This window comes from Lacerta agilis, chromosome 6 (assembly GCF_009819535.1).
Source record: "Lacerta agilis isolate rLacAgi1 chromosome 6, rLacAgi1.pri, whole genome shotgun sequence".
NCBI lineage: Eukaryota > Metazoa > Chordata > Lepidosauria > Squamata > Lacertidae > Lacerta > Lacerta agilis.
In genome coordinates, this window is record NC_046317.1 from 35,420,311 (window position 1) to 35,432,715 (window position 12,405).

Genomic DNA, 12,405 nt, shown 5'->3' on the forward strand with positions numbered 1-12,405 from the left:
GACTGGGAGAGCTCAGAATATTTAAGTATCCATTTGATGGTCTTTGCTAATTAAACCACCTTGACCTTTTTGTGAAATGCCTGAGGGAGTGATGTGCACATGGAATTTACCTTGGATATGATAAGTTTTATGTGAGCTGCCTGGCCTTGAGTAATTTGGCAATAAAAATGGATAGAAGCTTTCTTACAGAAACATATTCTGCTTTTTAATAAGCTGGAAGGAGTAATGCGACAGCCTGGCAGAGATATTGTAAAACTCTGGGTACATCAAAATCAGTGGAGACCCTCAATTTTGCTTTGGAAGTGTCATGATTTCTTTCTCCGACCAAAATCTGATTTGGGGCTTTTTGCTATGCTTCTGAAATCCTGTTTTGCTTTAGAAAAAAATATAGTTTGGGTCCAAATTATGGATTGGATTATTCCAGTTCCTGCCCTGCACCCAGGGGGTGAGGGAGTGTGAGGTGGGAGCTGGGGAAGAGGAAGGAGGAATACAATACAAGGACATGATTGGCACTCAGACTGGCCAATGGATTTTTAAAAGGCAGGTGGTACACCAATCAACCACAAACTGCCTCTTACAGAAATTTTGATTGCAGGACTGTTCTTGCCCCAGCTGTTGAACTTTATTTACTGTGAGTTTCTAAACTCCTAAGAGTGCTTTCATATTGCTTCATGGTTTATAAATTTTGACTCTGAGACCTGGATTGTTTATTCATTATTTATCTGCCAATGTTTGGTTCAGGGACCTTTGGTCCAACTATACAGTGCCAACAGGATGGCTGTAGCAATTTACAGGAGACTAGGAAACTTTTGAAACAGCAATTTGGGTGCATCTGTGTGCAGATACCGATTTTTGTGTGTGCCCAGAAATGTATGTGGACAGGTTTCATTACTCTGAGGTGGTGAAGAGAGGCCTGATGAGGCTACTTTCTTTGAAGTAATAAGATAAAATCCTTGTTATACCAACCGCTCAGTAGTCTCAGTGGAGAGGTTATGTTAAGTAATATGTTTGATCATTGAATATGTAAGTTTATGTCTAAAGTCAATGGCTAGAACAAACACCATTAGATGTACTGCTGGATAAATGTTTAATGGTTCTTGTATTTGTTTAAAAACCCACAAAAATGGTTTCTTTAAGATGTAACCAATGACCCAAATTCAGGCAAAATTAGCTGCTCCTGAATCTCACTGAAATTTATAAGACAAGTTTAACTGCAACTCATTTATAAGTTTCACTAATTTCAGTGTCACTGACTTTATTTGGATCTGGGCCTATAGTTACAACATCATACACATATTTATGAGAGTGCTTTTCTTATATATTTTTTAAAATCAATAAAAATAGGGAAATTTTATAAGATGCGCTTTATTGAAGACATCCATCTTTTTAGCATGTGAGTGTGCGTGTGATGGGGAAATGAGAGCAATAACCCGTTGGACTAAAACGTAGGTAGTTTTAACAGTACTAATTGTATGGAATACACTCTGCGTTTCTTTGAAGGAATTGATTTTCTCTGCATTTTCCTATACTGTGTGGCATGCAACATGTAACATTTCTTTCCTCTCCCTGCTGCTTTCTGTTATATGCCCAGGGCTTAGACCGCTCCAATTCCTGGGTAAACACTGGTGCTCCAAAAGCTGCCCCATGGGGATCCAACCCCAGTCCAAGTGCAGAGACTACACAGGTGGTGTCTACATTAGAGCTTTCTTCTTGCCTCGGCTAATATTACCTTATAGAACATCTTATCCTCCCAAGTTCACACTGTGGTCTTCTTGACTTGCCTTTATCTATTTTGAAGAGTTCCATGTCCTCATTCCCCACCCCACCACCGCCACACTGCATGAAAAACCACCCACTTGCCACCACTGTTTGTCCCCGCTTTGTGTTTCAGTTGTTTATGGGTTTGTGAAATGATAATGCTATATAATTCATTTTTATTTCCTTCTCCCCTTTCTTTATAATCTAAAGAAAGGGGAGAAGGAAATAAAAATGAATTAAATGAACAGTTCTGACTGTTAGGTGACACATATTCCTAATGGAAACATGTATTCAGAATCCCCTCCCCCACATATAAGTTCTTGTTGTTGTTGTTGTTTGGGGAACATGCCACTTTTCCTTTTTACCATTTTCATAATGCATTTTTCTTCCTCATCCATCCCTCCTCCTTTTGTCATGTGAATAGGTGACTGCAATTAAAACAGCATTGTTGTATATGTTAAATCTTAATATCAGCTAATAACATTTGGATACTGTGGGGGGGGGGGGTGTCATAAGAGATACCTTTGCTGTAAAGTATGAAATATGTAGGGTCTTGACACTATAACCATAGCTGCTTGCTTCTTAACACTGCATGATTATTGATTTATTGGATATTTGTACCAACAAATGAATGGGTTGAAGTCAGTTGAACATACCTCTCAGCTTTATCTACAAAAGCAAAACAACATTTTTTCAACCCCAAACAAATCTGATAGAAATGAACATCATTCTAGTCAAAAAGCCATCAAAATTAAAACCAAATTTAAGAATAAAAATGTCACGTTTAGTGCAATAACCACTGGTATTGGATTATACTTTGGAGGTAAGAACCCTGCATTTGTTTAAGCTGGAAGGAATGGCGCTGATACCTTAAAGCATACTGTTTTCTTGATATACACGTCAACAATATAATGCTGCTACACACCAGTTTCATGCTTTGCAACAATACATACCTTTATGCAAAGACTTTGCACTTGATTTTAAAGAAGCCTGAGCCCTAAACTCTGCAGATGTTTTGCTACACAAATTGCATTTGAGACTTCGTAAGCCATGGCTTATGAAGTCAGGGTCAAGCTCTCCTTCTCCTCCTCATGCTGCATGACAGCTTTGGTATAAAGATCCTGGTTTTTGCATCCAAACTGAGGAACTCTGTCTTAATGTCGGTTAACGAACAAGGAAAATAAGCCGGGATTAGATCACATCCTGACTTAGTTCCTGATTTGTTAATGAACATTAAGCCAGAATTCCACAGCGTGGATGTTCATTCAATGGTTTCCATGCCCAAATTGGATGGAGGTGGAAGGGAAGGATGCTTGGCCCCAGCACTCATTTCCAGCTTCATAAATCTTGGTTTATGATTCCTCAAATGATTGTCCGGACTGGGCCTTTATTTGAACGAGATGCACAAAAGAATTTGATACCAGGACGTTTCTGTTTACTTTGTTGATGTGTGTAGTCCCCAAACTGCAAATGTCACCCGCAACCAACTTTAATGTGCTGTCATCATTCATTCATTTTCCACTCTGTAGGCTACAGACCGAAGTTGTAATCGTATGTCTTCGCACACAGAGACGTCAAGTTTCTTACAAACATTAACAGGACGGTTGCCAACTAAAAAGGTAGATTTTAGTGAAGACAATTTAAACATTGTATGGAAGGCAGGGAAGTTTTAAGTCATTATAAACCATTAAAGCCACCATACTTTAGTGGGTTCCCTGCCTTTGTGTCTTGATTTTGAGAGTGCTGAGTCAGCTTAGAGCCAAGGTTGCTCAGTTCTTTTTAAAAACCAGGGCTTCAGGCTGTCATAAAATGTTTCAGAAGATTCACTTATGGTTTCAAAAGAGTTCCCTTCTCTGGTTTTAAACAATTCTCTCAAGAATAGTACAAAGATTTAAGCAGATGCACAAGAAATGTGGGCTCTGCAGTGGCTCCCACTAGCCATTTTCTGTCTTGGTTTTTCACAAGTTTTGGAGTGAATAAATGAGAGCCAGAAAAAAACTCCTGCCATCTTTTCCATCATCCTTCCCATTCATTGTTTACTTCTTCTAAGGGAGGGGAAGAGATAATAGCACTGCTAAACTTTTATCCTGCTAGGAACCTCCCCAAGCAGGTCTTATCCACCTACCACAACAGAAGGTAGGGGAGGAACAAACAGGAGCTCCTTCTTGTCAAGTACCCTCCAGGGATGAACTGTTTCCCTCCTCTGCCTCCTATCTTCTTCCGGGAGGCTGTTTGTGCTTCAGAACTGTATCTTACATTTAGCTTCAGCAGCACTCTACCCTCATGCCAAAGCATAAATTGCATTTTTAACACCTCTGAGGGAAGTGTTCTAATGTTGCAGGGGGCTCACGGTTTCATAGAATAACAGAATTGTAGAATTGGAAGGGGACCCTGAGGGTCACCTAGTCCAACTCCCTGCAATGCAGGGATCTCAACTAAATCATACATGTCAAATGGCCAGCCAACCTCTGCTTAAAGACCTCTGTTGTTCTGTCTTATGCCCCTCTGGTAAGATCAAAATGTGAGAGAGGAGCATGTTGTCAGAAGCAACTGGGAAAGCATGTACAAGTAGGTAGCCGTGTTGGTCTGCCATAGTCAAAACAAAATAAAAAATTCCTTCCAGTAGCACAAAACAAAAAATAAATAAATAAAAACCCTTCCAGTAGCACCTTAGAGACCAACTAAGTTTGTTCTTGGTATGAGCTTTTGTGTGCATGCACACTTCTTCACACGAAAACTCATACCAAGAACAAACTTAGTTGGTCTCTAAGGTGCTACTGGAAGGAATTTTTTTATTTTGTTGTGATAGCATGATTATGTTCACTCCAGTAGTGTCCCTCTCATCTCCCCTAGTCTTAGGAATAAACCACTTCCTTATGAAAACCTAATTTTTAAAAATGAAACAAAACATCCATACATAATTAGCTTTCAATTATGCCCCTTTGTGGTGCCAAGATAAGAAAAAACAAGAGGGAAGGCAGCAATTCACGAACCAGAAGAGAGAAGCTTGTGATGATTTATTCAGCCTAATGCCTTATGTTTATAATCTTTGCCAGAAGCACAGAGTAAATTATAATTTGCTATGGTAAAGTATCATCCTATGTACCTTAGAGGTTCTCCTCTTCTTGATTCTGTAAAGAAAAGGCTGGGCAAAATGTTTAAAACTAAAGCAAGCATTTTGAGGGAAAGAGTGATTTAAAAAAAACAACAACAACACATCCACTGATAATAAAATTCTGGACCAAGGTGGTGTGAAATATTTCTCACACACAGTACACACTGTGGTCTGATGTTGTTCCCCAAGTATTTCATCAAAGCACATTTACCATTGCTGTTCCCTTCACACTCATTGTTTTGCTTACTCTCATCCTTCACTGTGACTGTGTTCGGACATAAATGCTTAACCATGATTTAGCTTTATGAGAATGAGCTTGGCCTCCCCCTGGACTCGCCACTTCTCCACTATGCCTGTGAAGAGGAGACTAGAAGCTTCCACTTTCTAGATTAAGTATAGTTTAATACGTCATTCAAACCTTAAACTGGTTAATCTTAACTAGGGTTAGGGAAAAGAAGCCAACTTCATATTTGTTTCTATCAACCATAGTTAAGACTTAACCACAGTTCATCCATGTTTGAATGACACAACAAGCTTTGCTTAATAATAATAATAATAATAATAATAAACAGAATCAAAAGCTTCCAGACTCCTCTGTATATCTGCATTGGGGAAGGAGAGAGAGATCATATGAGCTAAGGGAAGCTAGACTTGTTCTCTTAAGTCTAATAATGCTTTAGTATTATGTCCACACCAACCCTGCATGTCCATTGTTACTGTTGTGGTTTTTTTTTAAATGGATTGTGTGTTTGAAAATTACTATGCAACTGATACCAGATGTGAATTTGAATCTGGCTAGCTTTTTCATGAAGAACTGGCCTTACAGTGGGTTGTCTGCAGTGGGAGTGTACGCGAGGCAGCTCTCCAGCAAGCGTGGTTCTTCTTCGAACTTATGGTAAGAGAACAAGAAAATCTGCTTAATTTTCTCTCTCTTCTGTTTCACATTAATTCCACTGATTTCCCAGGTGCTTGAGCTAGTGCAACGCTTGAAATGCCCTTGAATAATTCTGCTAGGTAGTGTGAATTAGAGATGAGACAGGACCTTGGAGGGGAGGGTGGCAGCCGCCTTCTCAAAAACAGTTTTGCAGAGTCTGCTCAGTGATCAGAAGGGGCTCAGAAGAGTGTAGGGAAATGTTTGTGGGGGCACCCCCATTGCGAAGGCAGCTGTGAGAATGCTCCATGACTTGGCCTTCTGTGCTGCAGCCATCTTGTTCAAGGTGCTGTGGGTGATGGTGGTCAGCATGGTTGGGTTCCGCCAAGGACTACATTCCAGGAGGGGGCCTATTGCCCAGTCCCTGTTATTTACTATCTGTTTATGTTCACTTGCTTTCCCCCGAGTGGGCAGTGCCATGAGCCTTCATCTTCCTTCTGGCCAGTGGTTCAGATTGGGCCCAGAGTGAGAGGAGGAGTGAATGGGGAGAAGAAAGACCACCCAGGAAGGAGATACCACAGAAAGGCTCTTATTCAAGGGCCCCACAAAATTTGGCCCCAGCACCGGGTTTCATTGCTCACTCTTGCATTGTGGCAAGGCAGGGAACAGGTCTTCTGATTGGGTATGTGGGAGTTTGACTTCACCATGTAGGAAGCTTGTCTTATATTGTGTCGGGCCTTTGGTCTGTCTAGCTCAGTATTGCATACACTGACTGGCAGCAGTTCTCCAGGATTCCAGACTGGGTACATACCAAGCCCTACCTGGGGACCCTGGGGGTTGAACCTGGGACCTTCTGCATGCAAATCAGATGCTGTACCATTGAGCTATGGCCCTACTTTACTGTAATTTTAAGAAGAAATAAATAAAAAGGGCAAGCATAGCGAAGAAGAAGAAGAAGAAGAAGAAGAAGAAGAAGAAGAAGAAGAAGAAGAAGTTTGGGCTGGGAGCAGGGACACACACAAAAAAAGAAATTTGAAAGGAGAGGACAGGATGTATTTTGCCCCACTTGAAACACCTGGAAATGTTTAGAGGTGAAAATTCTGCCCCTCACCAAACAGGATGGATCTGTAGCTATTGCTGTGACTGGTTTGTTTTAAGGAAAGGCATCAAATCACAGTGCTATCTATCCATGGCTGATTTTTTTCTCTCCCCACCCTCTCCCCTTGCAACTGACTGCAACTTATAATATATGTTCCCTCCAGGTAAAAAGTATGGTGCATCATTTGTATTTTGCTGACAAACTCGATGCTCCAAGGAAGAATCGTTTTCCGGAGCGCTTCATGGATGACATAGCTGCTCTGGTCAGCACAATTGCCAGTGATATAGTCTCCCGATTTCAGAAGGTAATGGAAGAAGTTCAGCCGTACTCTTGTCGAAATTTTAACCGCTGATTCTGAACGATAACTTCCAGATGATGCAGGACAGATTGTTGGATCAGGGCCTTAGCATGAAGCCTCAGTGTTTATCTCTGTTCCTTTCCTTTCATTCCCTTCTGCCCCACCCCAATGCAGGACACTGAAATGATTGAAAGGCTCAACACTAGCTTAGCCTTCTTCCTAAACGATCTACTCACTGTTATGGACAGAGGATTTGTTTTCAGCCTTACTAAGGTGTACTACAAACAGGTAAAGTCTCCATATAAAAAAGGTGGGGTGGGGTAGCTTGAGGTGAAAGCAGAGAATCTTTGGAAACTGCAGCAGGAAAGGGGAAAGAAGGAGAGTAGAAGCAGAAGGAAGGTTCATCTTTGGAGCAGAATTCGTAAGAGCAGATGGCTGGTGGAGTGACAGGAGCTTCACTTTCAGTTGTCAATTTGAGGCTGGTTCCATGCCATTTTCAGGAGAGACCAGGGCACTGGGCCAGTTTGACATCTGATGGGAGGGCATTCCACAGGGTGGGTGGTGCGACTACCAAAATACCTTCTGTCTGGTTCCCTGTAGCTTCACTTCTCGCAGTGAAGTGACCACCAAAAGGCCCTTGGAGCTGGACCTCAGTTTCCGGGCTGAATGATGGGGGTGGAGATGCTCCTTCAGGTATACATGGCTGAAACCATGTAGGGCTTTAAAGGTCAGCACCAACACTAACACTTTGAATTGTGCACAGAAATGTACTGGGAGCCAATGTAGGTCTTTCAGGACATGTTATGTGGTCCTGTCAGCTGTTGCCAGTCATCAGTCTATCAGCCGCATGCAGGATTTAATGTAGTTGTAATTTTTGTGCGGCAGTGGCTTCTAGTGGCCTGTAACTCTTTAACTGTGCTTTCCCCATTTTACAAGGTGTCATCCAAGCTTTATTCCTTACCCAACCCGAGCACCCTTGTGTCCTTGAGGTTGGATTTCCTCCGCATCGTCTGCAGCCATGAACACTATGTTACTCTGAATTTACCGTGCAGCCTGTTGACACCCCCGGCATCCCCATCACCTTCCGTGTCTTCCGCAACATCTCAGGTGAGCAGGGTGCCTAGAAAAGACATTGCTTGCCTTGGGGAAAGAACAACCCAGTGAGCGGTGGCAGCACTTGTAGAATGAGGTACCTTTTCCAAGTACTGTTCTGCTTTGAATGTAGGTTATCCTTTGGTGCTCATTTGTGTAAATTGTATTTGCTCATTTGCTTTAAATTATATGGGTGCTGGACAACCAGGAGAACAGAGAGTCCTCTAGGGAAAGGCAAGCATCATTTTTGCACATAGCACCTCTATCTTTACTGGATAAAGCCAGCCAGGTTGACTGGCAGAGGACTAGATAGTACAGCACTCACCAAGCATTCTAAGGTCAGTGTCCACCACAATAATTAAGAGCCAGTCACCTTTTTTCCACTTGTGGTACTCATGTCTTGTTGTGATCAACTATTGCGTAAGAAGAATAATTGTGTGGTTTTTTTACACAAAATAGAGGGAATTTGTCTCATGTGGTTGTTGCAGCATGAATGCTCTATGCAAAATGCTCAGATAATTCCAATTTTTGGAAGAATTGTGAACCGCATGCAATTCATGACCAAGCTTACCTTTTGCATACAAATTAAACAAGGTGAACGGAAAGCAAATCTATATTTCACATTTTAATATTGCACATTATTGGAACAGTAAAACATAACTCACAGCAGGTATACTATATGTACTGAAGATAATTTAAGCTGTGTGTAACTGTGTATACTGTTTGTATATTTCATGCTCCTTGACTTTGTATTTAAGTTGTTAGGAGGAGGAGGAGGAGGAGGAGGAGGAGGATGGGGAAAAAATTATCCTAGGGATGTGAGTCTATATTCAGAGGTGTAGCTCATGAATTGGGAAAATTCTGGCTTCACTTACTGGAAATACAGAAAAATAGAAAGCAGTGTTTGTGAGAGCTTAGCAGAGTGTATGTGGACAGAGTCTTTCGGAGTTCTGTAAATAAAAGTCTTAAATATGTTATACAAGACACTTGTTTATGGTTGCTCCAAATTACTCCATTTGGATTACCCAAATGGTCTGTTTGTAAAATGTAACCTGTCCAGAGGACAGTGAAGTCTACACGTTGCAGTCTGAAATATATACAGTAAAACTTCACAAAGGTTGGTGTTTGTTTCCATAACAGAGTTCTGGTTTCTCGACGAACGTCCAGGACCAGAAGATTGCAAATATGTTTGAACTGTCCGTGCCTTTCCGCCAGCAGCACTACTTGTCAGGCCTGGTGCTTACTGAGCTGACTGTCATTTTGGATCCTGACGCAGAAGGGTGAGTTCCACAATTCTTTTTGGCGGGATGGAACAATTCAAAGGAGATAAAATGCTTCACAAGCAGGGCTGCATTCAAATGTCGTCATCATCAAACCTTTTATTGGCACCATGTACAAACATCCAAAACAAATCAATACAGAATTACCACTTCCCCAGTGGCACAAGACATTTGCTAAAAGAAAGGAGGCAGAGCAGTCTATCATCACATCTCTAGGTCTCCAGGGAGAACAGATGTCTGCAGTGTATTTTGATGACAAAAAACCAAATAGAGATATTTAGCCACTAACTTAGTGAGCTCTTGATCATTCCCCATTAACAGGAAATGTATGACCTCCAACTCTGGTTTCCATTTGGGGATACAGAGTTGATCTAGAAATTGCTGACGGAGATCTGCATATAGTTTACAATTAAGAACCATATGTGTAAGGGTTTCCACCAGGTGGTCTTCACATGGGCAAGTTCTTTCTCCTTCCACCCTGCCTGAGAACCTTCCCCAAAGGAGGTTTGATGCGTTCAAATGTGATATTAGAGGGAAAAGAAAGGAAACAGGCTCTTTCTCACATCCCAGCCACTCTCAAGCTCAGCACCTCTGCTTTGATTGCTATCCAAAGACATTTCCTACCAGAGCAGCCTTTTTATATCAGTATTATGAGGCAGCCATGTATATATACAGGGTGAGAGTATGGGCTTCTCCATAAACATAGTCACTTTCATGGTGTTCCATCTACCACAAGATTGTATTCAGTGCTAGTTCTGCTGAGCATAGACCCACTGAAGCTGATGGACATGGCTAATTTAGGTTTATTAATTTCAGTAGGTTACAACCCATAGAGTCAATGAGAACCCTATTGATGCATGGAGCTCTGGATCACAGCCAAAGAGTGGTAATACTAAGATTTGATTGCCATAGACCTGGACACCAATTTCCACTTTGAAACTAATTGTGTTCATGCAGGTTATTAAAAATCCAACCGTTTCCGTTAACCCCAGCTACACAGGAGTGTTTGGTCCCTGCCCTCAAATCTTCAACTCTGTAATTGGCTTACATTTATGTTATAGATAATCCCATCTGGCAAATAAGAGGTCTGTGTTTTTAATGTGGTTTCCAGTTCCCCAGGGAGCCTGTTGTGGTGCCTTGTAAATAAAAACACCTCTTTGCATGTGTGTAGTCTCCAGCATGTGGACATTTAGGTTGCAAGCCACATTTTCAGATCATCACAAGTTATGGTGGCCACCAGGGATTCTGGATGCAGCAACTAAGGCAAAGATGCAGAAGTCTGATAAGAAATTTACAAAATGGAGCAAAGAGGCAGGAAGTGTTAAGGAAGCCATAACAACTAAGTATAGCCAGCAGGAGAAAAAGAAAAAGGAACAGTAGGGGCACCGATAAGCAACCCCTGCTCCCATTGCTTTGGGGGAACCACCATCGGTCGTCCTTCTGCTTATTGACCCATTACTTTCACTATGCTGGTTGACTGAAAAGCATTTGACCTGTGTGGAGACAGGAGAGAAAGAAGCATCTGTAAAATTTGTTCACACCTTTAGCTGCTGCAAAGGTGGTGGGAGCTGAATACATGTTTGAGGACCACTTGGCTAATGTTAAAGGGTTTGCATATGAACCAGGGGCCATGAAATTGCCAGCTCCATGACCGTGATTCATTTACCACTTTACTGCAGGTGACAAAACGCTGGCATCTTTTAATACAGGTGTGCAACTGTAAAACACACTGCACACACAGACAAATGCGGTATCGGTGAGCGTGTTGGTGTAGGTGTGTGTTTACCAAGTCTTATCTGCTCTAAAACTATTAACTAATCCTTCCAACCCTACTCGTATCTTAACAGTTTGTTTGGATTGCACAAGAAAGTCATCAACATGGTACACAACTTGCTGTCCAGCCATGACTCCGACCCACGGTACTCTGACCCACAGGTAAAGGCCCGGGTGGCTACACTGTACCTGCCTCTGATTGGTGTGATCATGGAGAGTGTGCCCCAGCTGTATGATTTCACAGGTATTTCGTATGCTATTTTTTCCCTTTTGCATTAAGAAAAATGGCAGATTAACTGCCAGTCATGTTGTGTTGCTGCCTGAGTGCTGTCTTTCACTTGAAAAAGTAACTTAAAAAAACAACCCAAGGGATTCGTAAGTGACATCCAGGAAATGAGTGCTTGAATCTTCAGGAGTTTGCATCAGCGATAAAATTTTGCACGTAGTCCCAAAGCTACACAGAACAGGATGTGTGCCAGTGTCTTCTCCACTGACCTGTTGCTATCACTGTTGAGTTCTTACTTATTTTATTTAAAAGATTTCTAACACACACACCCCTTTTCATCAAAATGTAATGTCAAGTTGGAATACAATCACATAATAATAAAGCACAACAAAAAGTAAAACCCACAACAATTGAGCTTTAATGGCAGATGCAGTCAGATCTGGGCCAATTAATCAGATCCCCTCGAAGCCTTGCTGAAAAAGATATTTAGTGGATAGTGTGCCTCATACAAGATGGTAATTGATTGGGCTCACTGACTGAAATGTTGGGTTTGTCTGTACACCAGTATTTTAACAGTCTGAGAATGCAAGATACAGTTCTGCTGTTTAAGCTAAGCATATCTAACCTTACAAATTGTCTGTATGGAATCAGTGTTGGTCCCAGATTTTGAAAGGCCCTTGAGCAAGAAGTCCACTTTCCTGCCACTGTGTCCATCCCCTGTCCATTTGCCTTAGATCTCTGGGCCCAGTTTGTACCATAGCACAGGAGTATACTTTTCCTTCTCCTTGCTCTTGTTGCTGTTGGCATGCCTGAGGAGGCCAGGGGAACAGGCAACAGCAACAAGGAAAAGGAGGAGAACTAGGGTGTCAGAGTAGAGTTAGAAAGAGAGTTAG

The 12,405-nt window shown here is 41.8% G+C and overlaps 1 protein-coding gene across 10 annotated transcripts in view; it reads left to right on the forward strand.

The window, feature by feature from the left end:
* Positions 1-12,405, forward strand: part of DOCK7 (dedicator of cytokinesis 7) — a 118,602-nt gene that overhangs the window by 72,730 nt on the left and 33,467 nt on the right. For 6 of the 10 annotated variants that reach the window (XM_033151918.1, XM_033151919.1, XM_033151920.1 and 3 more), the window contains exons 23-30: positions 1,592-1,684; positions 3,288-3,377; positions 5,673-5,768; positions 7,007-7,147; positions 7,316-7,429; positions 8,078-8,248; positions 9,374-9,513; positions 11,361-11,530. In XM_033151918.1, the coding sequence (XP_033007809.1) occupies positions 1,592-1,684; positions 3,288-3,377; positions 5,673-5,768; positions 7,007-7,147; positions 7,316-7,429; positions 8,078-8,248; positions 9,374-9,513; positions 11,361-11,530 (1,015 nt within the window). The remainder of the gene's footprint in view (positions 1-1,591; positions 1,685-3,287; positions 3,378-5,672; positions 5,769-7,006; positions 7,148-7,315; positions 7,430-8,077; positions 8,249-9,373; positions 9,514-11,360; positions 11,531-12,405) is intronic. The other 4 variants (XM_033151925.1, XM_033151926.1, XM_033151928.1 and 1 more) reach the window with 2 other exon arrangements.